The sequence below is a fragment of the Sarcophilus harrisii genome, chromosome 1, assembly GCF_902635505.1.
Source record: "Sarcophilus harrisii chromosome 1, mSarHar1.11, whole genome shotgun sequence".
NCBI classification, from domain to species: domain Eukaryota; kingdom Metazoa; phylum Chordata; class Mammalia; order Dasyuromorphia; family Dasyuridae; genus Sarcophilus; species Sarcophilus harrisii.
This window is the reverse complement of record NC_045426.1, coordinates 326,646,133-326,673,093: the sequence shown is the minus strand read 5'-3', so window position 1 is coordinate 326,673,093 and position 26,961 is coordinate 326,646,133. Positions and strand designations below refer to the sequence as shown.

Sequence of the window (26,961 nt, the reverse complement as noted above, 5' to 3'; positions counted from 1 at the left end):
AACATAATAAATCTAACATGTTCACATGAATAACATTTTCATGAAAAAATTTGCCAAAAAAATTAGTGAGAATGTTAGTAATGTTTAATATGTGGCTTAATAGAAGACATCTGGATTTTCATATCTGTTTCTGCATTCAATCTTTTGAAATGTGCTCTTTTGGCTTAAGTATATGAAGAAAATCTGGCCTCATATACACATATGTTGGAAAAGTATGAAAATAATTTTGACCACATAGACTTCCTTGAAAGGATCTTGGGGACCCCCAAGAATCCTCAAAGCATACTTTGAGAACTGTTAAGCTATTTAACAGTCTGATTTTAGAGATGAGAAAGCAGAGGTAAAGTTATTTGCTTAACTCCACATAGCTAATTAGTTTTATAGGTGGGATTAAAATCAGACTTCTGGATTTCTAAATCCTACAATTATTTCTCTATTTCTGAATGAATAAACAGTAAATTAATAGGTTAATTAAAAACATTTATTAAATACTTATTACATGCCAACTAGGGATACAAACACAGAAGCAAAGGTAGTCTCAGATCTTGAGCTTATATTCTAATAGGAGAACATAAAACAAAAAAAAATGAAATAGTTGAGATGGGGAATTTTTGATTTAGAAGGTTATGATGATACTGAATAGAGGCAGAGAAGACAAAACTGACATGCCCTCTCTATTTACAATGGCAGTATTGATTTTATTAGGATTCCAGAATTGGAAGGCAACTAGGAGGCACAAGTGGATATAGAGCACTGAGTCTGGATTTAGGAAGATATGCATTCATATGGGGTCTCACACATTCACAAGCTGTGTAACTTTGTGCAAATCATTTATCCCTGTTTACCTTAGTTTCCTCATCTCTAATATAAACTGGAGAAGAAAATGACAAACCTCTCTAGTATCTTTGTCAAGAAAACCCCAAATGAGGTCCCAAAATGTCAGACATGACTAAAACGACTGAAAAACAACAATGAATTGCAACATATGCAATACATGAATACATAAGGTACCAAGGTAGCTCCAGAGAAGTTGAAAAGAAGTGAAATAAAATATATAAGGAACTGGCCTAGATAAGAATAATCAACATAAAGTGATCATTATTAAGTATAATAGGTACCCGAAGTAGGCATCCTGGAAATGAAATGGTAAAATCTTCCAGGGCTTCCTTCCCTCTCCTCTCCCTTTTTGGTCTGGACCTGTGATTTTATTGGTATAGCAAACTCTCATGGAGAAACATCCTCCCCTGATGCAGAATGAATGACTTAAAGTCAGAGTAGCCTGGAGCAATGAAAGATAAAGTGACTTGCTCATGTTTTAGAGATAATGTTGCATGTTTCGGAAGTAAGACTTGACTCAGTTCTACATAAACATTTGGAATAAATGACCCATTCTCCAGGACCTTTCTTTATGTATACTACAAGTTTATAATTCTTTTAAACATTTCTTCATATATTTTTACATTTTAACTGAATCATTGTAGGGAGTTCTCACACCAAGACTTTCCCAAACTTACTCAATAATATGTCTTCTCTCTCTCCCCTTTCCCCCACAAAAAAATCAACCAAACACTGACTCTATCTATGACTTCTGGTATTTATAGTTTGAGACTCCAACATTCTTTTCAACATTATCTATTGACCTGATGAGATGATTAGCTATTATTTTAGAAATAAAAATTAGAATTCTTCTTTCACAAATAAAGCAGCATAGTCTAGTAGACAGAAATCTGACTTCAGAGTTGGGAAGACCTGGGATAAAGTCCTAGAGACACTGTGTGACCTTACTCACTTACTCAACTTGTCAGTGATTTAGGCAATTCTCTAAGCCTAAACCTCAGAATAGTTGCCAGATTTGTAGGATAGAATTTCCCCACTGGGAGTTCCTTACACTTGTGAAACCACAGGTCAAAACCTCAAACCACTTCTATCACCACTATTTTAAGATTTATTTTTTGATTAGAGTCAGGATGTCAAGTGCCAAAAATCAAAAAAGAGCTTGTCTCTTTTGACAAATAACTGTTATTATTTCAATCACCCATTCTAAACATATATAGTTAATATTCTGGACTCCTGATTGTTAAGGCAGGTTATTGATTACCAGTTGGAAATATAGGTTCATACACTCATAAGATGAAGAATAGTACCTTAGAGATAATTTATTTAGTCTCCATGTTCCCTTACTTTCTTGCAGGCTGATGTTGGGGAAAAAAATCTATAATCTATACATTTACTATACACACCCTTATTATTTATCTATTGACTTATCTATTGTAAGCATAGTATACAAAAATATCAGTTTCTTTGGAGATTTAACTAAAGATAAAATGTTAAATCTTGAGGAAATACATTAAAAAGTAAATCTTTCATTTAGAAAGGCATAATCTAATGGTCCATAGGAAAAAAAAATTCAAGCTGGTTAAATTCATGGTTTTGAAAATGGCCAATCGAAGAATAGGCCCTGGCTCAGGGCCTGATATATTGTCATTTGATTGTACATTGGTGGTTAAAATTTCATTTAAGTTTTTCCATCCCAACATTCAGATTTTTTTTTTTTTGAAACAAGCAAATCAGTGCTGAGAGACTAGCTGGCTGGCCTCAGTAAATCTCTCCCTTATTTAAATATACTCCTTCAGCTGCATTATTATGGCTAGTTAAAAACGGCTTCATTTTTACAGACATGTTGTGGATGAATCAGTGTTCAGTATAAGAAATATTGATCATGTGCTGTGTTGTGTGGTCTCTTCAATCAGTAGTTTGTACTTATTTTCACAGAGACTTGTACTTTCATCTTTTTTTCTTCTAAGAAATTGCTGGGAAATGAGAAGAGATCCTAAGGAAGAGTACTTTTTAAAACAAATAAACAAAAGCCTTGCAAGTTACATAAGCTCCGTAGCTAGAGGGGGATTTTTCAAAAGGGAATGTAGTAAAATAAATACGGATTTGGAATCAAGAAAGGCTGGATCTTGCTTACTACTATGTTGGGAAAAAAAAATGAAAAACAAAAAAACCAACCTCCCCCCCAACATTTTGGCCCAAATTTTAATCTCAAGTTCATAAATTTGTTTAAAAATTTTTTTTATAATTGTATTTCAATATAATGGTTTTCTTTGTAATCCAAATACTTTATGTTAAGTATTTCAAAATGTTATTCCGAGAAGGGGTCCACAGGCTTCACAAGACTGCTAGAAGTATTCAAAACATTAAAGAAGATTAAGAACCTCTAGATAAGATTTCTAAGGTCCCTTTAAGTTCTAATTCTATAAAACTTTTATAAATTTATTTTTTAAATTCTCTGTTTAAGATTCTCTTTAATGTCCTTCTTTGTCCCTAGACATAGTTATTCAATTCATTCACTCAAACAACATGTGATAGTAATATCTAGCATTTATATATACCTTATTATGTAGGAGAAACTGTGCTAAGCATTTTATAAATATCATCACGTTTGATCCTCACTACTGTGGTACTATTCTTACCCCATTTTACAGATGAGGAACTGAGATACACAGAAATTAAGTGACTTGCTTAGGTTCACATAGATGATCAATGTCTGAGACTGAATTTGAAATCAGGTCTTTCTGACTCTAGGCCTAACACTCTATCCACTATATCACCAAGCTGCCCAATTTAATTTTATTTAACTTATTAAATTTTAATTTTAGTAAGTATTGATTAAATTCTAGGCTCTGAGAGCTGACTCTTGAATACCAGATGAATTTGCATTTTATCTCAGAAGCAATAGGGAGTCATTATAACTTTTTGAGCAGAATAGTAAATGATCAGACTATATTCAGTAAAGTCTGGAAAGGGGAGACTAAAAACATTTCTGTCTCTTGATTTCCCTGATTTTTTTCAAGTCCCATCTAAAACTGTATCTTCTATAGGAAGTCTTTCCCTGTCCCTCTCAATCTGGTGCCTTCCCTCTATAAATTACATTAAATTTATCCAGTATGTAGCTTGTTTGTACATAATTGTTTGTATGTTAACTCTCACTAATTGTGAGCTTCTTGTTCTTTACCTTTTTTATGTCCCCAAACTTTAACACAGTGATTGGCACATAGTAAGCAATAAATAAATGTCTGATGACTATTATTATTACAACATTTAAAATTATTAAGTGAGCTCAATTAAGCCCTTATTTGGTATTTGAGACTAAAACATTATTCTTCCAAGTTCAGGAAATGGGATGTCATCAGTAACGGGGAGCATAAACTTCTGCCTTTCACTACTTAAACATGATACTGTAGTTTTTATAGCGTAATATTCTTTCCTATGGTACTCCTAATGCCTTACATACACAACTGACACACAGACACAAATACATATACACAAATACACACACATACACATAAAAAGACACACACACTCTTTTTCACATAGGACTGCACTGGCACAAAGGCACTTTTACATCACAGATAGAGTCAATGCATTGAAACCATGCCCTGAAAAGTTTGCATATAATTTTTGAACATTAGACAAGGTATCAACATGTTGCTGGAGAAAGGTAGATTGCAATAATGTCATGCCCTTGTTTTCACACAGCACTATCCTAATTCAATACTTCCTACTTGGATTACTACAACAGCCTCCTATTGGTTTTCTAAGTTCTATCTCTCATCTCTTACCCTTTTTTAATATAACTTCTTTCTAAAAAGTTCTCCCCCCCATTACATGTAAAAATATTTTTAATCTTCATTTTTAAATTTTGAATTCCAAATTTGGTCCTTCTTCACCTTTGTCTCTCCCTAAGAAGAGAAGCAATTTGACATGTTATACATGCATAATCATATAAAACATTTTCATTTAAAAAATTCATGTTATAAAAGAAAATACATACCAAATATTTCCTCATTAATATTCATACATTTCACTTAGGTTGCCAGATTTATTGGCATATAATTGGGAAAAAGAGTTTCTGATAATTACTTTAATTTCCTCCTCATTGGTAATAAATTTGCTCTTTTCATTTTTTGATACTGGTAATTTGATTTCCTTCTTTTTAAAAAAATCAAATTAACCAACAGTTTATCTATTTTTATTATCCGTCCCATAAAACCAGTTCCTTATTTTATTAGTTCAATAGTTTTCTTACTTTCGATTTTATTCATCCCTCTTTTGATTATTCAGATTTCCAATTTGGTACTTAATTGGGAATTTAAAATTTGTTCTTTTTATCTTATTGATATAAGCATAGAGAGATATAAATTTCCCTCAAAGTACTGATTTGGTTACATACCATAAATTTTGGTTATGCTATCTCATAATCATTCTCTTTAATGAACTTACTGATTTGTTCTTTGTTCTCATTTTTTAGAACTTGATTATTTAATTTCCAATTAATTCTTAATTTATTTTTCTATGACCTTTATTGTGTGTAATTTTTATCATCTTAAGATGTGAAAAGAATGCATTTAGTATTTTTTTTTTCTTTTCTGCATTTGGTTCTCTATTTTCTGCATTTTAATATTCTAATACAGGGGTCCTCAAACTTTTTAAATAGGGGGCCAGTTCACTGTCCCTCAGACTGTTGGAGGGCTGGACTATAGTAAAAACAAAAACTTTATTTTGTGGCTCTTTAAATAAAGAAACTTCATAGCCCTCGGTGAGGGGGATAAACACCCTCAGCTGCCGTATCTGGCCGGCGGGCCGTAGTTTGAGGACCCCTATTCTAATACATGATCTATTTTTTGCATAGATGCCATCTAAGACTGAAAGAAAGGCATGTTCTTTCTTATTCCCATTTAATATTCTCCAGAGGGAGAGACTTACATGAACTGATGCTGAGTGAAATGAGCAGGACCAGGAGATCATTATATACTTCAACAATAATACTATATGATGATCAATTCTGATGGACGTGGTTCTCTTCAACAATGAGACGAACCAAACCAGTTCCATTTGTTCAATAATGAATAGAACCAACTATACCCAGTGAAAGAACTCTGGGAATTGAGTGTGAACCACTACATAGCATTTCCAATCCCTCTGTTTTTGTCTGCTTGCATTTTTTATTTCCTTCACAGGTTGAGTCCCCTTTACTGTCTATTTCTTCCTGCAACATATGAAGCTGTTTCTTTAAAAACTGGATCCTATACCATTTAATACATATATTTTAGTACTGATATTACTTCATTGTCTTTGTTATCTTTAATAATATGTAATTTCTATCTTTTTTTATTGTATCTATTTTTGCTTTGACTGAAATCATGATTACTAACCTGTGCTTTTTTTTTTTTTACTTCAATTGAAGGCTAAATATATTATGTTCTAATCCTTTAACTTTACTTTGTATGTGTGTTTCTTGTAAATAACATATTGCAGAATTTTGATTCTTTTTTCCTTTTTTATTAATTTTTTTTTCATTTTCAAAACATATGCATAGATAATTTTCAACATTCACCCTTGTAAAAAACCTTGTGTTCCAATTTTTTTCTCCCTTACCCCCACCCCTTCCTTAGACAGCAAATAATCTAATATATGTTAAACATGTGCAATTCTTATACACATTTCCACAATTATCATGCTACATAAGAAAAATCAGATCAAAAAGGGAAAAAATGAGAAAGAAAACAAAATGCAAGCAAATAACAACAAAAAGAGTGAGAGTCCTATATTGTGATCTACACTCAGTCCCCACAATCCTCTCTCTGGATGTAGATGGCTCTCTTCATCACAAGACCCATGGAACTGGTCTGAATCTTCTCACTGTTGAAAAGGGCCACATCTATCATAGTATAATCTTGCCATTGCTGTTTGCAATGATGTCCTGGTTCTACTCACTTCACATAACATCAGTTCATTTAAGTCTCTCCAAGCCTCTTTGAAATTACAGGATTTTGATTCTTAATCTACTCTGCTATCCACTTCCATTTTATAGGTGAGTTTCACATTCACAGTTATGATCACTAACAATATATTTCCCTCCATCCTATTTTTGTGTCGTCTAACCTTTCTCTCCTTTTACCCTGCCCTTCTCAAAAGTGTTTTACTTCTGACAACTACCTCTCTCTATATGCCCTTCCTTCTATCAACCTCTTCCTTTTCTGTTATCCCCTTCCTCTTCCACTTCCCTGTAGAATTAGATTTCTATACCCAACGGAGTATGTATGTTATTCACTCTTTGAACCAATTCCAATGACAATAAAGTTGAAGCACTCCCTTCTACCTTTTCCCTTTCCCCCACTCCCCTTTTCCCCCATATTGTAAAAGCTCTTTTGTTCTTTTATTCTACCTATCTCTTTTCTCCTTCCACCATGTATTCTTTCTCCCCCTTCATTTTATTTTTAGACAATTATCATATTCAACCCCACTTATGCTTTCTATGTATACTCTTAACTTCCCTAATAATGAGAAAATTCTTAGTTACAAGTATCTTCCCATGCAAGAATGTAAAGAGTTTAACCTTATTGAATCCCTTGTGTTTTCTTTTTCCTGTTTATCATTTTATGCTTCTCTTGAGTTTTGTATCTGAATGTCAGATTTTCAGTTCAGCTCTGATCTTTTCTTCAGGAATGCTTGAAAGTCTTATATTTCATTAAATATCCATTTTTTTTCCTCTGAAGAATTACAGTCAGTAGTTTTTCTGGACAAGTGATTTTTGGTTATAGTTCTAGCTCCTTTGACCTCTGAAATATATCATATTATATATCAAGTCCTCTGACCCTTTAGTGGTAAATTAAGCTGGTAAATCCTGTGCTATCCTGACTGTGGCTCCATGATATTTCAATTGTTTTTTTGTGGATTCTTGCAGTACTTCCTCCTTGATCTGTGAGATCTGGAATTTGGTTATAATATTCCTGAGAATTTTCATCTTGGGATCTCTTTCAGAAGGTGGATCGGTGGATTCTTTCAATTTCTATCTTACACTCTAATTCTATAATATCAGGACAGTTTTCCATGATAATTTCTTGAAAGATGATGTATAAGTTCTTTTTGTGAACATGGCTATAAGATAATCCAATATTTTAAAAATTCTCTCTCTTGGATCTATCTCCCAGGTCTGTTTTTTTCCCAATAGGATATTTCACATTTCCATCTATTTTTTTTATTCTTTTGATTTTTTTATGCCTTACTGAATCATTAGCTTTCACTGGCTCATTTCTAATTCTTCTTTAGCAAGTTTTTGGATGTTTGGCCAATTATACTTTTTTTAAGGAGTTATTTTCTTCAGTGAGCTCTTATACTTCCTTTTCCATTTGGTAAATTTTGTTTCTTAAGGAGTTGTTTTCTTCTGTGAATTTTTATACATCTTTTCCCATTTTTGTGCTTCCTTTACCAAGCTGTCAGCTTTTTTTTTTTTTATGAATCTCTTGTATCATTTGCATTTCTTTTTCCAATTTTTCTTTGTTTCTCTTACTTGATTTCTAAAATTCTTTTTGTGCTCTTCCAGTAAATCTTTTTGGACCTGATTCCACCTTACTTTTATTTCCTTTGAAGACTTGCATGTATATGTTTTGACATCGTTTTCCTCTTGAGTTTGTTTTTTTATCTTACCTGTCACCATAGCAACATTATATGATCAGGCTCTTTTCTGTTCTTGTTGCTTGCTCATTTTTTCAGCCCATTTCATGATTTTAACTTTATGTCAAAGGTGGGAATTCCTCCCAAGGTAGAAGGGGTATTGTCCCAAGCTTCAATTTTTTTGTGTGTAGCTATTTTCAGAGCTAGTTCCTAGGAGTCTATAAAATTTAAGTTCTTCCAAGTATGTTTTAAGGAGAGATATGGTCACTGCTCTCTTGATTTATGATATGATTTGTGAGCAAACTCAAGCATTATTTTCCACCCTAGAACTATGATCAGACATCCTGCTCTCCTGTAGCTGCGACTTCTTCACCTTAGACTATGACTCAGGCCTATGATCTGAGTCCCAGTACAAGCAAAGTGTCCCCAATAATCTCTTTCTGACCAGTTATTCTGTCTTCTCACCATTTGTGTGCTGAGAAGGTAATACCCCCAAGATCTGCTGCTGGCTTGCTGAGATGCTGTCGGTTTGCCAGCTCATTCTGTTGTTGGTTTGTTAAGTACTGTTGGCTTGCTGGGCACATCCTACTGCTTGCCAGTGTGCTTTTTGCTGCTGGATTAAAGTGGGAAACTTGCACTGAGCTATACTTCACTTTCACCCCAACAAGATATCCTTTCCTATCAATCTTCTAAGTTGCCTTGGATTGAAATGTTGTTTCACCCTGTCCTTTAATTGATTCTGCTGCTCCAGAATTTGTTTGGAAATGTTATGTTAAAGTTGTTTGAAGACAAATTGGGAGAAATCAAGTGAGCTCCTGCCTTTACTCTGCCATCTTGACTCCTCCCTCTCTTACTTACATTTTATTTTAGTTAATATATTTATAGAAGAACAATTATATTTATTTTCTCTGCTATTAGTAAAATAAATGGTTTTTCAAAAAGTTTTCAGTATTCTGCAAGTTGGTCATCAGAAATTAGAATTAACACCTGAGGAACCAAGGTTTTTTTTGGGGGGGGGAGTCTAAGATGTTAATTTAATATAGTAGTGACATTTGGAATGTTGCTAGACTGGCAAAATGTTAATACATGAGTATTTTTGGACAGTTGAGAGAGAGAGACATTGTTCATTCCCTTACTCCTTTGTAATTCTGAGCCTGAAAATGAGAACTTGCTTTGTTGGAAGACCCACAGTTTTACTCCCATTCCTTAGTTTTCTTTATTAGCTGACAATAGACTATATTCACAATTCATGTACTATTATTTATTTTTAATTAAAAAAAAGTCATTATACTTGCTGAATATGCTGCAGTGGGAATTCTTTTTCTGCTATAGTTCAAAATAAATTTTTGGTGAGGTTCCATCCAATTCTAAAGTTCTACAATTCTTTTAAAAACATATTCTCAGTTTGTCACAACTGTGACTATAAAGATTCTGTGACTATATGAAACGAAATATTGCAAATTCTTATTTGAAGTACTCTAATAGTAAAATTATGCTACTTATGGAATATATGCAGAGCAAGGACTCAGAAAGTGACATTGATTGGGGAATAGCCAACCAAATTGTGATACACAATGGAATATTCCTGTGTCTTATAAAAATATAAATATGAATAATTTAGAGAAGCAAGGAAAGAAATATATGAACTGATTCAACAATGAACAAATGTGCCCAATGATTACAATAAATGTAAATGGAAAAATCAAAAAACCTAAAATGAAATAATATAAATTTATAATGACTTTGGAAAAGAGAAGAACAAAGGCGTTTCTTCTTCCTTTCTTTGCATAGATGAGGGAATACAGGCATGGAACATTGCATATACTGTCAAAATAAGTTGATGGTCTAGGTTAGTTTTGCTGAAGTGTTTTTGCCCATCTTTTTTATTTTTATTTTTTGTGAGGGACAACTCACTAGGTAGGGAGGGATATATTTAGAAAAAGTGGTGATAAAAAAAACAACAACAAATGATGGTGATGTAAGGACTAGAGATATCTACAATGATTTTAATAAAACTTAGCAAGACGCAAGTAGAATTTATCAGCTTCTGTGCACTATTCTAGGAGGGCATAGATTTAGATCTAACAGGGATTTTAGAAGCCATTGATGGAAAAATACAGAACATTTAAATGACTTGCCTAACTTACATAGTTTTTAAGTGTTTGAGTTGAGATTTAAACCTACGTTTTCATGACTCCCAACTCAAATGGCCTCTCTATTACATCATGCTAGCTCTCTAAAATTAGAGATATTGTGTGCCAAATGATTCCAAATGGAGAAAAGAAAGAATTTCTATAGCTCTCTTCAGTTTAGGAAAGATAGAAAAATTCAGGTGTGAAGGATGGATGTAGAAAGGCAAAGTTTAAAGATTCCCAGAATACTGGAAAAAATACCCTCTCTATACTACTCAAATAATACTGGGATCAATGTGACATCCAGCCAATATCTGGCCAGCTTGACAATGTTTGAACACCATTAGTTAATGAATATTAAGATAGCACTTTCAAGTTTTTAAAGCCTCTTAAAATACTATCTAACTCAAACCTTACACAAAAACCTATAAAGTTGGAACTATTTTATTCTCATTTTATAACTATGGGAACTAAAATATAAAGAGGTTTGTGAAAAAATTTGAATAATATTAATACAAAACCAAAAGTGAAACAGATTCTGCCCTCCAGAAGCTTATATTGTAACATAATGAAATGATGCCAGTTTCCAGTAATAATCCATAACTAGGCGGGGTGTGGAATCCTTGCTACCAGACAGGCTAAGCCTGGTGGATTTCTTGAGCTCAGGAATTCTGAACTGCAATGAGCTGAGCTGATCAGATGTCCAAACTAAGTCCAGCATCAATATGATGAATTCCCAGAAATAGGGAACCAGCTCCCAGGTTGCCTACAGAGGGGATAATTAGGTCAAGTCAGGAGTAAAGTCTTATATAATCCTATAGGATAGGATCTGTAAGTTGTCTTCATACTTCTACTTGAGAAAGAAAGACCCAGTTTTAAAAAAATTCTATTATTAGTTCTATATTGGACAGGTATTTTAAATTTTTGTTTATGCTATTATTTTGGTAATATACCAAATCTTATGGTTCATGGAAAGAGTTAGGGCTGACATAGAAGTGATAAAATCAAGAAAATCTTGCTAATTTATTGTTGTTACTTGTTTTTTTTTAATTTATAGCCTTGTGTTTCTTTTTTTCAAATTTCAATAAGCTCTAAGTCTTATAATTTGTACTTTTAGATACAACTGCTACAAATCAGTGGTTCTCTTGATAGTAAATCCTTCTGGTATTTGTCCCCAGGTGACCCTTCTGCATCTTTAAAAATTCTGGATGTATGCTTCTCTCCTCCAAATCCTTTTTTTGCCTTCACTACATCCAACAGTCTCCCCATGCTTCATGTCCCCTTAGTGCTTTTAAGATTATCTTCTCTTCCTGAAGCTTCTGCATCATTTAGTTACATCTAAAAGTACATACATATCGTATTGGAATTCTAGAGCTACAGACCATTTTATTTGGGCCTCTTTCACAGAAGAGGGATGTTATTTAAGGACAATACCTTTGGTTGGACCTATGGACACTGGCTCTTACAATACCTCTATTTCGTAAAGGTTGGCACATTGTGCCACATCGGGTATTTGAGTTCACAGAACAGCACTGGAGGAAGAACTGTGCTTAGTGTATCTATCCCCAATGTTCCAACTCCTTTGAGGGGGTGGTTCTTTGCTGACAGATGGGTTATAATTTTAAAGGGCCTGTAAAGATTTGCAAAGATATTGTTCTTCACTCTCCCCATTTCCATTGACTGCCTGTCCCTTGGAAGCATGGAAAAAGAGGCCACTTTTCCACCTCATTCCTGTATCCTCCCCTGTGGGTTTTACATGCAGACTGTGTTCTGCCAGCAGCTGGCATTTGTTCATGCGCACTGTGATGATTTATTTTTATTAGAAAACAAAGTGTTTCATGGATTCTTATGGCCAAAGAATGCATCACTTGGGGCCAGCTTTCTGGTAGTGAGCCTCTTCCTATTTAGCTCTACTTGTCCTCAGGCAGCAGTCTGTTCCCAACACCAAAACTGAAGATTCAAAGATCCTCTTAGAGCTTCTAATTCACTGAGTTTTGAAGAACCCAACATCTCTTCTAAATCTTTATGAGATGTAGATCAGAAGTTTGATTATGAATAAATTGAGTGACAAAAAATATTGAGTTTTGCAATGATACCCACAATATATTAAAAGACCTAAAGGATGTAGAAAGATTTTTAGATATAGAGTAACAGATCCAAATTCAAATTTAGGTTTTGCCATTCCCTAATTGTATATCTTATTTGGATCTCAGTTTCTTCTTCTCAATATTATGGGGCTGGCCAAGGAATCATCCAGCTCAAAAAAGTAAGTACATTTGATCTCCAGTGGAGTGGATATATCCTTTATGGAGGTCATGCCCAAGACTAGCCCCAGTGGAAAGATTCATTCCAATAGAAGGGTTCAATCTGTACATTTGACAGAAGAGCCTAGACTTTCTCTTTCAAGAAATTATGAAAAACTGTCCTGATATTCTAGAACCAGAGGGTAAAACAGAAATTGAAAGAATCTATTCATTACTTCCTGAAAGAGATCTCCAAAGTGAAAATTCCCTAGAATGATATGGCCAAATTCTAGAGTTCCCAGGTCAAGAAGAAAATATTGTATGTGGCCAGAATGAAACAAGTATAGTATAGCCAGTCAGAATAATGTAAGATTTAGCAGCTTCTATATTAAAGGATCATAAGGCTTGGAATAGAATATAATACTTCAGAGAGCAATGGAACTAGAATTACAACGAAAAATTACCTACCCAGCAAAACTGAGTATAAACCTTCAGGGGGAAAAGTGGACATTCAATGAAATAAAGGATTTTCAACATTTGTGATGACAAGATTAGAGCTGAACAGAAAATATGATATTCAAATTCAGAACTCATGAGAAGTATAAGGAGGCAATCAGGAAGGAGAAATCATAAGGTTTATCTGTTTACATTCCTAAATGGGAAGATTATCTTTGTAACTTATGAGAACTTTCGCATTTTTATGGCAGTTAAAAGGAGTATGTATAAAGGGCACAGAGGTGAGTTGAATATGAAGGAATAATATTTTTAAAAATAAAATAAAATAAAGGGGTGAGAGAGGAATGTCTTGAGAGAAATGGAAAGGGAGAGGTGGAATGGTATAAATTATATGCCATAAAAAAGCAAGAAAAAGTTTTTACAATGGAAGGGAAGAGGGGGAAGAAAGAGAAGTGAGTGAACCTTACTCTCATTAGAATTGGCTCATTAGAATTAGAGGAAAAAACATGCACATTCAAAATTAGTATAGAAATCTATCTTACCCTGTGGGAAAGTAGAAAAGAAAGGGGATAAGAGAAGAGGGGTGTGACAGAAGAGAGGGGGAGGGAATGGTCAGAACCAAAGCACTTTTGATAAAGTACAGGGTGAAAGGAAAGAGAGAATACAATAAATGTGGGAGAGTTAAGTTTCTCTGATAAAAGCTTCATTTCCCAAGTGTATAGGGTACTAAGTTAAACTGATTTTAAAAAAGAGCCATTCCCCAATTGATAAATGATCAAAAGATCATTTATAACCCAAAGGGTTATAAAATCATTGACCTAACAATACCACTACTAAGCATGAAATCCAAAAGAGATTTTTTTAAAAGAACTTATATGTATAAAAATATTTATAGCAGCTCTTTTCTCAGGCCAAAGAATTGGACATTGAGGGTATGTCTATCAATTGGGGAATAACTGAATAAATTGGGGTATAGCATTATGAAAGAATATTATTGTTCTACAAGAAATGATGAGCAGGATGCTATCAGGAAAACTTGGGAAGTCCTCCAAGAGCTTAAGCAAAGTGAAATATACTGTGTACATTTGCTAGTAATAGCAAAAGTGTGGGATGATCAGCTGTGGAATGACTGCTATTCTCAGCAATACAATGATCCAAGACTACTCTGAAAGACTTATGAAAAATGCTATCCATACTCAGAGAAAAAATTAATTGCCTCTGAATGCGAATCAAAGAATACTTTTTTAAACTTTCATTTTTTTCTTGAAAGTTTTTTCTGGGGGGAGAAGGAGACCTATGTTTTGCACAACTTCACATGGACCTTATCTTCTCAATATGTGGGGAGGTGTGAGTAAGAAGGAGGAGAATTTTGAACTCAAAATTTAAAAAAAATGTAAAAAATTGTTTTACATGTAACTGGGGAAAATCAAATATTTTAAAAAGAATATGGAAAAGATGGCAAACAAATGCAAAAGAAAATATAAAGCAAGGAGATATGCAACAAAGAAATGAATAGGGGGAAAATAACTCCAAAAAATAGTCTGTGAAAATTTAATGTTAAAACTATTTTTACGAAGGTACTAAGAAGTTATGCCTATGAAAATACTTTTCCCTTTTTCAATTTCAAATCCACATAAGGCCAGATTTTCTTCATCTATTTCAACAAAAACAACAAAGCAATACATTGAATACAGAAGCAGATATGAGGATTCAGCTGTCTTTTATTAAACCAGGTTTTGCAAATGCAGTCACTCTTCTCACTAATTTTTTTTTTTGTTTCAGAAAATGTAGTTCTTTTTTTGACTAGAATGTTATTTATGTTGACATGTGATAGGCTTTTTATCTTTATTTTAATTTCTAATATAGTTTATGTCAATAGATATAACCTCAAAATTTTTTAAAGAGCATAACGAGGTAATGAGAAAAACAACAACAAAAAAAGAGAACCTTTGATTGAGAACAAACCTTCCAGCCTTCTCTGTTGCTCCCCTCATTTTCTATTCTGTGAGGCCTAAAGGATAGAATTACCAGAAAGGGAGGCAATTCTAATACTAGATTTGGACAAGTCATTAAACTTCTTTAGGTTTCAGTTTCTAGGTCTGTATCATAAAATTTGTTCTTTCTGAATATAGCATGAAGTGGTAATAAAGGTACCAGAAGTGGCAATATGGACCAGAAATATGAAATAGATTTGGGAGAGCATAATTGTAAAAAAAGAATATTAGATTCAGTTTGTGACGTGGAACAACCATTACACAGACACCCATCACAGATAATAGAGATTTGTTATTTTATTACGTGATGAGCTCAAAACAATCAGAACTAAGCAAGGACGAGTCATGGCTGATTTTAGCAATTTTCCTTGGGGAACATGACTTTTATAGCTCAGGAGAGATGGAGAAGTGGGAAGTAGGATCTAGGGAGCAAGAAAAGGAACAAAGAAGGGAGTCTGGTAGTTCAAAGGGAGAAGCAGAAAATAAAGATGGAATCTAGGGAGTAACAAGATTGTGTGCTGAGATATTGAGATTGCCTTAAAGAAAATCTGGAAAAACTTGAGTTGCCATCAAGATGGTCTCAAATATGCTAATCAAGAGTCTTGAAAAACTTGGGGCCCCATCATGGCAGACAATAGGAGCAGGATAAGCTGCTTTAGCAATCAATTCCTGAGAATAAATTGGTCCAGCCCACAAGCTGGTCTAGAATTCCCATCACAGGATATTAAAAGTAAAATGAGGTATTATAAGTCAAAGTACCTGGAAAGCGAATAAAACAATAAATAAAAGTGAGATATTAACTCTTCTCTAGTAGTAGCCTGGGTTTTGGGTCACAGCTTTGGCACTTATTTGCTATGTAAGACTTAGCAATCTCTTTAATCTCTCTCTGGGCCTCATTTTACTCATCTGGAAAATGGAAGCAAAAGTAATCATACTATTTATTTCACAGGATTGTGGCTTGTAAACTTTACAATGCTTTATATAAATGTGATTTATAATTATTTTATCCTTCCTTTTCTGATTAGCTGCACAATTTGGGGAAAGAATGGGTGGAACTAGGGTCAGTATCTTGAGGAGTCTTTAAAATGTTCATCTAAGTCCTTAAAAAACTAACATTTGCCAATAAAATTTACAAATATTTATCTAGTATAATTTGTAGAGACTCCCATTATTAAAAAAAGCGCACAAGTAAGATTATTGTACAATGCCTAAAGTGCTTTGAGATCCTTTAAAATGTTATATAAATTCAGTTAGGAGCAATCAGGCTGTCTGGTGAACTCATGTGGTAAATAAGAAAGTACAATGATCTTGGAAATGTCTCTCTTCCCCTCAGAGTATATCTTGACTTGCACATGAATTGTGCAATATGAGACAGGGTCATAGAATGAGGTGGTGGACACCTGTACCAGGGAAGTGTCAGCGTCTGAGAAAAGGGGTTATATGACTGACCTTATGAAAGCAAAATTGATAAGAATTAGCAACATATTGTATATATAGAGTGTGAGTGAGGAGTCAAGAATGACAATTGAGATTGTGAGCCAAGGTGACTGGGCAAACAGTGGTATCCTCAACAGTTATAAGGGAGGGAAGGAATTTTGGATGTGTTGAATTTAAGATATTTAAAGGACATATAGTTTAAGATGTCCAATAGGCTACTGGAGATGTGATACTAGAGGTCAATGGAGAAATTAGAGCTGGATAAATAGATGTAAAAATTTTCAGCTTAGAGATAACAATTGAATCTTTGGGAACTGATAACATCACTAAGAACACTCTGATAGATAGGAAGAAAACCATGGGTAGTACTACAAAATCTTAGCTATGGAGAAGAGGGTGATCAATAGTATTTAAGACTAGAGAGAGATTACTAGTAACTTTGGAGAGAACTGATTTGGTTGAATGAGGAAGTCGGAAACTACAGTGTTGAAAATTAAGAGAGGAAAAGGGCCAGCTAGATGGCAAAATAGGAGCACATTAGCACTGAAGTAAGGAGGACCTGAGTTCAAATTCAGTCTCAGACATTTAATACTTAGTAGCCATGTGACCTTGGGAAAGTCACTTAACCCCAACTGCCTTATCAAAAAAAAAAAAAAGTGAAAAAAAAGTGAGAGGAAAGGAAGGAGAGGCACCTATTATATACATGACATTTTAAGTTAAGCCAGGTGCTTAAGTTAAGCACCTATTATATAGATGACATTTTAAGTTAAGCCATAAAAAAAAGAGGAGAAATATGGGGCAGATGATAGCTAGAGGGAAAACATGGATCAAGTGAGAGGTCTTTCTGAATGGAGCAAATGCAGAAATTTATATCAAAAAGCTCCAGAAAAATCCACTTGTCTGTTCAGTTGGAACAGACAAAAGCACAGCAATACAAAAGTTAACGTATAAGGTATTCAGAGTATTTTTTTTTAATCAAAAGCAAAGACACAATCCAAAGTCTCCTTCCTTTTTTCTCCCCTTTCAGCTTTCAGTTGTTCACTCTTTCTACCTTTCCAGGATAAGAACAGGTCTATCAGAATCTGTTCTCAGGTCATTTTTGTAAGTATATACAAGGTGAGGAATAAAGAAATTTCCTTTAAAGTGATGAACATGTCAAACCTAAGGACAACCTTTCAGGAATTTCTTTTCATTTTTACCCTACCAATGCACAGAATATATATTTTAAGCCTTAGGAAAAAATAGAACTCCTTATCTATGAGTATCCTTAAATGATTTAGGGGGGATAGTGAGAGGTAGAACTTTATAAATAAGGAGAATTCAAAAGAAATGCCCAAATAGAAACACGTTTATGAAAGTGTTCTCACATTGCTACCAGGAATGAATTTGTAGATATGATCAGAAAAACGAGTAGCATTTCCCTCTCTTCCATTAGTTTTCCTGACATTGATTTTTCCTGGTTCCCTTGCTTGTCTGAGCTCTCCTTTTTCAGATCATCATTCTTTTCCTACAATCTTAGTGTAGGTAACCATCAGAGTTCTGTTCTAAGCCTTCTTCTTTCTCTCTTTATATACAATTTCTTAAAGTTCTAATCCGTATTTACAGTTTAAGCATCATTTTTGCATAGTGATGCCTAAATCTATAAGTCCAATCAGAATTTCTCTTGAATTTCACTCATATACTGTCAGCTACCCATTCAATATCTCCTGGATGTCCTTCAGGCATATCATACTCTTGTTCAAAATGAAAATATCTTCACTGTAATGCCCAATATTATTCTGTGAAAAATATCACTATCTTCTCAGACAGTTAGGCTTGGAAGATGGATGGATGTAATAAACATTCACCATGTACTGAGTACTGTATGAAGCACTTTACAAATATTATTTCATTTGATCATAACCTCAGATTTGTAACCTCAGTCATCCGAGAATCTTCCCATCTCTCATCCTTCTTATCCTGTTTTGCCAATCTTATTTCCACAACTATAAAATGTAGAAACAGTGAAAAAAAATAGATACAAATAAAAAGGGCCAAAAAGTTATCTAATTTAAAACTTGATAATAGTTATTCAGGTTAATTTATTCTTCCTGTCAGCTTTTTTACTGTGGTTATGGGTATTTCCTTTGTTTTAAATTAGGCTGCAGAGTACTAAACATAGGAAAGTTGGATAACAACAATAAAAAAAAGCAAATTGAAACAACCTTGAGATTTAACATTAAACCCAGAAAACTGGCAAAGATGACAAAAGATAGAAATAGTCATCAAAGCTGAAAGAACTCATTAATATGCTGTCAAAATAGTCCAAATGTCCTGGAAAATAATTTAGAATGATACACTTAAAAAAAAGTTACTAAATGTTTTATACCATTTGATCCAATAACTCTTCTACTAGGGCAGATGCTCCAAAGAGGTGAGAGATGGGAAAAAAACTCCCATATATGTCAAAATATTTTTTTTTGGTATTGAACATTTCTTTTCTTTTTTAAAAATAATATTTTAGGGGCAGCTAAGTGGCGCTGTGGATAGAGCACCAGCCCTGAAGCCAGAAGGACCTGAGTTCAAATGTGGTCTCAGATTTAACCCCAATTGCCTCAGCAAAATAAATAAATAAATAAATAGAATTAAATAAAATAAAAAATAATATTTTTATGTTATCTCCTAATTATGTACCAAAATATTTAGAACAGCATTTTTGGAGTAACAAAAAAAAATGGAAACAAAGTGAGTACTTACCAAGTGAGAAATTAATAGCTTGAATAAATTGTGGAATATAAATACTAATTTATGTGATATTACTGTACTGTATAAGAAAAGATGAATAAAAAATTCATATGAGCATGGAGAGATTTATGCAAAACTATATGACCAAAGAAAGTAGAAGCAAAGAAAAAACATCTGTACCAATCACAACGTTATAAAGAAAAACAACATTAAAAGACAGCAGAATTCAGATCAAATACATTGTCCAATCTTGCTTGGTATCCAGACTGATAACCAAGTACATGTTCTTTTTGTTAGAAAGGTGGCCTATAGATTCAGAGCTGGCTTTGTTTAGCTGCTTTTCTTTATTGCTAAGGAGCAGTCTATTAGTGGGAGGGAGGAGAATTATCCAAAGAGTTGGCAGTTGGACAACTGAACAAACCACATTCTTAGAAAGAAGCATTTCCTTGATCCAGATACTTATTCTAAGAACCATGACAAAACTTTTGAAATCTAAAGGCAGAAAAATTTAGGCAAAGGATGTCATACATTAAGCATGTGGTCAGTACCTGATATTTTACTTTCAAATATGTTCAGGATGTAGATCTACTTAAGGGATACTCATATAACTTTTATCAACGATATATTATAGAAGGCAAAGTGATGCTGAATTGCTGGCATATTGTACATGGGATATTTGTTAATTTCAACAACAAAAAACACAGAAAATTAAAATGAACTGAGACCAGCAGCTCCTACATGTCTTGTAAACATGTTATTTGCTTGAGAGTAAACACAGAGAATATACCAAGGTTTATCTCAGTCAACCTTGGAAGACGCAATACCAATTTTTTCACATATTCTAACCTTTAAATAAAGGTAATTCAATATGTATATATGAAACAGATGAACTTTTGCAAATAGCAGACTAAATTTTCCTAACTGAATCTAACCCTTTAGGGCAAAGAGCTTCCTCTTCTTTTCTGCAAGAATCCCCTTTGAATCAGAACTAACTATTCCACCAGATATTATCTTTAAACATCCTGCACATAAGTTCACCCTGGAAGTCCTGATTAGCTTACAAAGCATAAGGGAACTATACCTAAATTATGTTAACAAAAGAGGAAACTTTTACATTTACTCCATGTTGCGTTTGTCACTTGGGATATTTTATTTTTGTTCATGCATACACACACACACACACACACACACACACACACACACACAAATTATTGCTAATCTCTGAGTTACGAATTCTCATTCAGCTAAGTTAATATGACAGAAATAGATTCCAGCATTCACCATGAGTATCTCCCTAGATTGCACCAACCAAGGGCTCAGACTTAAGTGATTAAAAGTCTTATCCCATGTCACATGTAAACCATTTTTAACTAACATCTTTTCATGTACAGAGAAAACAGTCACAAAACAATTTAAACATTTGCAAAATAATTCTTCCTAGTAGTGTATCATTTGTTTTCATCTTTTTGCTCCCAAATTCAAGACATGAGAACAAATCTCTAAAAACTTAGAACAGGTTAAACAAGGCAACATTCTAAAAAATTCCTGAACAATCTACAAAAGCAGAGAACCAAATCCTTAAAGTGTCTCATAATATCCCTAAATTGGCTTAGCTACAGAGTCATCCTCATCTCAAAAAAAAAAAAAAATCAAACTTCAGATTCTCTTCAGGACTATCTGTCCATCACTGATAAAACAAAACAAAACAAAACCAAAAAACAAACAAAAATCCCAGGTTAATTATATCTTATGTTAATTACCAGACCATAAGATACCCAGATCTACCATTCAAAGGAAGCTATCTAAAAATTTATATGAAGGCTATTATACTGACTTTCACATGGCTGTTATTGTCATTTGTCAATGTGTCTGGAACATGGAAGAACTGAGTGCTTTTTGAAGTGAAGTGAGTGCAAGGGGTTAAAATTAAAATTGCAACCATATCTGTTCCTACATTCTGGTAAAACCGACTTGATTTAGGACATATAAATATACATGTTCAAATTATACATATATGCTTCTATAATAAACACATACTATGTATGTGCAAATAGAGACACATATTTATGTATATAAATAAATACACACTATGGTTTCTCAAAAGTTTAAGTACACATAGGCCTCTAAATTGGACATATAAGTGGGTTTTTTGTTGAATATTAAATAGATTCCCAAATCAGCTAGCAAGAGATCAGGAGAGAACATTTGTTTTTTCTGTTCTCACTCTCTCTTCCTCTCCTTTTCTCACAGCCACAATCATATACACATCACCACCATCACTTCTATTATGTACTAAGAATATGATGGATTAGTAGCATTTCCCAGTGTGCACTTACCTCATTGTCTGACTCCACAAGAACTTGATCATATTCACTAAGGGCTACTAGGAACATAATAGAGGTGACATTTTCAAAGCAGTGTATCCATTTTCTTCTTTCTGATCTTTGGCCCCCAACATCCACCATTCTGTATGGGTGAAAAATTACAGATCAATTTCAGGTAAGGAAAACTTAAGAAAAATCAATACATGTTTACTTAGGGAATTTTGTTCACTAATACAAATAGTGGGGTGTAATTTGAAAAAAGAAACAACTTGTTTTCAGAAAGTGATAGTAAATTCAACAAGTAGTCATTGAATGAATGTCAATCTGTGTGGTAAGTTGGAAAGAGGAGTGTTTTGAGTAATCAAATATATTAGTTAATAGAAAACTACTATATATATCATACATAGGCCATTAGTTTTATTATTCTTTTTATCTTTTTTCAATTCTCAAGCATTTGTTTTCTCCCTCCCAGTACTCCTCTACTGGAAAAAAAGTGAAATGAAGAACAAAATCCAGGTAGAAAAAAAGTATAACAGATCAAAATAAATTCCCATATGCAAAAATGCATGTCTCATTTACATGCTAGATCATTGTCTTTCTATTATGATGTGAGTAGTATTCTTCAAAATTGGAATCACAGTAGATTGTTGCAAAGGCAACCAGTTTTAAAAGAATGAAACCAAGAAAATAAAATACACTAAATCAATCAGTATTAGTTCTAAAACTGTAGAGCAGATAATTTAATATTTCTTTGATAATATAAAGGTACTTATCCTTAAGGTGGCTACAATGATATTTTAATAAACAATAATGATCACCATACTTTCAAGGTGAAAGAGTCCATTAGAGTCTTAATGAGAGTTGCTAATCAATTGAATGCCAGAAAACAGAATTAACTGTATTATTTAATAATAATTTGTTATGTGTTAAGAAGGGGAAGGTCATTGTTTCATTCTTTTAAAAGTTCAATAAAATTCAGACATCAATAATTATGCATTTAAGTATATGACCCTGACCTGAAATAAGAAAAAAAAAAAACTTTAGTATTCTGTGTCTTTGGCCATACGCAATAAGAAATACCTTGTATGTCATAGACATCTGAACACAAATATTCAAAAATATTATCATGTATGATAAAACATGACATTCTGGTTTTTTTCTAGCCTGAAAAGGTTTGTTCATTAAAAGTAAATAGTCCAATTTTATATCTTCCTTAAGGAATAAAGGACATGACTTAGAAATGAATTTAAATTTCCTTGCAAATGATTTTTTTTGGCAAAATGTTCACATCTACAGTTGTTTTACATGATTATACATATTTGTAATTTTTTCTTTTCCTTGACCTCTCAATAGATAAGGAAGGGGAGAGAATTTGAAATTTAAAATAAAATAAAATTAAATTGAATTTTTAAAAAGTTCACATTTACTATCAAGTCAAATAGTATGATGCTTCCAATGAAAATTCAGAAATAATGAATGTCAGAAATTTCTAAGTTTTAGTCCTGGTTTTACCACATGTTGAACATCCTGGAGAAAACTTGCTGAACTTTAGCTTCCTCTCCTATAACACAGGCATAAAAATTCTGATCTATTCTAATTATGCCAATTAATTAATGTAATAGTTATTTACTTTTAAGTTGTTACTTTTGTAACTTTTGTTTACTTTTAAGATGTTACTGATCCTCCTATCGATGAGGCATTCAGTTTGATTTATCATTCTTATAATAGTATGACAGAAATCTCACCTTTTCTGGGACAACCTAGTCTGAGGCAGAGGAAATGGCAAAGGGAGCCTACTGTTGTAGCAGTTTTTTCGCTGCCTGAACATTCAACATTCCTTTGATATATATCAGGAGCCTACCATAAGGAGGCTGGGCAATAATTTCTGACATAGAATTTTTACTAAAGTTAATTAGACAACAACCATATTTATTAACCTAATATGCTAAATCATGACTGAAAGTTAAACAAAAATAAATCTCTGTCAATATATTAAATTTCCCTGAGATAAGGAAATAAATGCTAATTTAGCAAAGAATCAAAATATTCCACATAATAAGAAGGATTTAGAGAAAAATACTTGTTACACACATATAGTTTTTCAGCCAGCCCCTTTTCAGTTATTGATTGTATACATACTATTTGATAATTTCAATAAAAACATAAAAAAAGTCTCTGAACATTGTGTCTGTATGAACTACAAGAGGAAATTAACTTCTTTTGGGGAAAATGGTAGGAATAAGTGTATAACAGGATAAATCCAGAGGACATTGATTTTTGTTGAGGAGATTAATGGTAGATACAACTAAAGCAAGAAAGTTGTATGTAGAATTGGGTCAAATCAAGATCCACAAAGTCATCCAACAAGATCTATTTTCCCTAATGGCTACTTTAGAGGCAGAACTCCATTGCTCTGAGGAAGAAAAGAAATAATAATTGGTGGTAAATACCTCAGACATATATATATATATTTATCTATCTGTCTGTGGATCTTCCTTTCTCTCTCTTTCTCCCTCTTTTTTTCTCTTTCCTTCCTTCCTTCCTTCCTTCCTTCCTTCCTTCCTTCCTTCCTTCCTTCCTACGTTCCTTCCTTCCTTCCTTCTTATATTAGAAAATAGCTGATCTCTTAGAATTCCAAGAAAATCTTCAGGGGCTTTATGGGTACCTAAGCCAATGGTCTTAAAGATTGAGAAAGCAGTGGAATACTCAGTCAAAAATTCAGTTACCTCAGTCACCAAATTCAGCAAGGTAACATGAACAAAAAGGCAAAGCGGCCCAACCCACATTTGAAAAAAAATGAGGGTATGATCATAATGATCAGATCAAAAATGTTAAATTTCCTGTGCTGAAGATTTACATACTGGAATATTGATCTAGAATAAAATGTGAATAACAGAAGTATATATATACTCAGTATTTAAGTGAAAGAATAATATACAAATGATGAAAAGTTAAGGATAGTAGATTATTGGAGGCAGACTATCATGAAAACAAATGTGCTAGGAAATCATGTAACAAGGATTACAGTCAACAAATGAGCCACAATCTTAATTTGTAGGATCCAGATTGGATCCCACATTACTGCAAATAGGAAGCAGAAAATTCTGTGGAATGATTCAGTGATTTGATTATTTAGTCATAAGGAAAAGGCCCTCACAATTGTGGTATAGGCTAGATATATGTTTTCATTTTAATGAATGATGCCAAATTCAAATGTGGATGTGAATGTATAACCAAAAGAAAACTATTCTTAAAGTTCTTCTACTAAATTAAATTAGATGTAAAACTTAACAAGTAAGACCCTTGATGAATTTATCTTAGTATAATGACTTTTAGTTGATAGAGCCAAATATAAATTAAAGATTTAAAGAATGTTTCCACAAATTTTGATTCTAGGAGCAGGGTATAGAAAAAAGATAACTGAACTTAGAAACAGACCTGCATTGAAATGCCAGTTCCTATCAATTAGTACCCATATAACTTAGGAAGGTCATCATCTCCCTAGATATCTCAGTTTCCCCATTTAATCATTTTAATAATTATATGTTACTTATCTCAAAAGATCATTTGGAGGAAAGAGTTTTGGAATCTTTAAAGAACTCTATAAATGTACCTCTAAAAATAGGAAAGAAAAGACATAAGATGATAGACAGTAAAGATAAGGAGAACAATAAATGGAGGAGGTTATCAAAATAGAATATTTTTAGGTCTTTGTAGAACACTATAAATGTTAAAACACTTCTCTATGATCTCAACCTGGGGGAAAACAAACAAACAAACAAAAAAAAACAGCTGTTAGGTGCTTAAATCTGAACCAGAGTAGATTTTTTCATCCCACATAATTTATTTCCAGATCAATTCTACAAAAAACCTATTATTGGTGGTATTTGATTATCCTTGTTACACATTACATTTTCTAGAGCAGAATCATGTTACTAAAAATGTTTTGATTGATGAATTTGTGAAATATGAAATAAAGAATAATCTGGATTGATGATCAGTCAGTCACATATGCCAAGTGTCTTAAAGATCAAAATTTCCATTTTTAAATTTGTTTTTTGCATATTTTGTTATTTTTTTCTCAAAATCTTTCATGACATGAACCAATAATTAAAACATGAATCTTAAAAACGCAGATCTTTAAAATGCTATGTCTTCAAGACCAAGAAGCTATTCCACTTGGTCACTGTTTTATGGTGACTCTTCTGGCAACTAGTGGTAACCATGAGACAAAGGGTAAAAAATAGTTTAGAAAAAGCAGGTCCTAAACTAGTATAGGATGATAAAAGACCTGACTAGGTTTAATTAGCCTATATTTTCCTTTTAGATACACTGGAAGAGGATACATCCATAGGGAACTTTATATATTCTTGCTTAGACACATATTTAAGGTGACAAATTACCACAGATAACAGCTCTTCATTTCTCAAAGTATAATGAGAGTTGGATTCTAATTAGGAGTATAACCAAATGACTGTAGAAGAAGAGATTAAACAGAGCTATATCTACATACTTTATTTTCTCCTTATTTTTGGGAAAAACCCACAGGATATTATTTTAAAATTATCATCGGTCAAAAATCATTGATGGGAGACAGTTTATTTCTCATTTCCTCTGTAACATGAGCCCAACTAATCCCTATGAGTCAACAAATGTTATGTACACTTTAAAATATTCAACTTTATAAATAAATGTTTTTTTTTAAAGTAATTTGATTAGTATTCAAAAATCCTGCATGTGGTAGAAGTTAATTGAAAGGCAATATGAAAATCTCTGTAACATACAATTTTTCCTATTGATAGCCTCATAAAAGCATCAAAACACACCTTATGTACTTCCAATAATGGATAAGTTGCTCACAGTTAATATGAATTTATATAAGAATAGAATCAATATTTATCCATTTGAGTTTAAGTCCACTTCCTACAAACATAAACTTTCTTCTATTTCTCCCTTCATGGGTATTCAATCAACCATGAGGTTTATTTAATCAAGACTATCTTTGTCAAAAGTCCTGTATTTGGAACAGAAATTAAGTTAAGGAAAGCCAATATGAAAATCTTTATAAACAAAATTTTCTCTGTTGACAGATTAATAAAGTAGAGTAAAAAAGGAAAGATTATTTTTAATTATCAGAATCATAATGATAATTAAAGGACAGTTTAAAATAAATTCACAGTTAATCAGTTTT

At 33.0% G+C, this 26,961-nt stretch overlaps 1 protein-coding gene across 3 annotated transcripts in view; it reads right to left on the bottom strand.

Annotated features, from left to right (window-relative positions):
• GNAQ (G protein subunit alpha q) overlaps positions 1-26,961 on the bottom strand; it is a 399,842-nt gene that overhangs the window by 72,172 nt on the left and 300,709 nt on the right. For all 3 annotated transcript variants that reach the window (XM_003761855.4, XM_031945503.1, XM_031945502.1), the window contains exon 5: positions 21,783-21,912. In XM_003761855.4, coding sequence (XP_003761903.1) covers positions 21,783-21,912 — 130 coding nt within the window. The remainder of the gene's footprint in view (positions 1-21,782; positions 21,913-26,961) is intronic.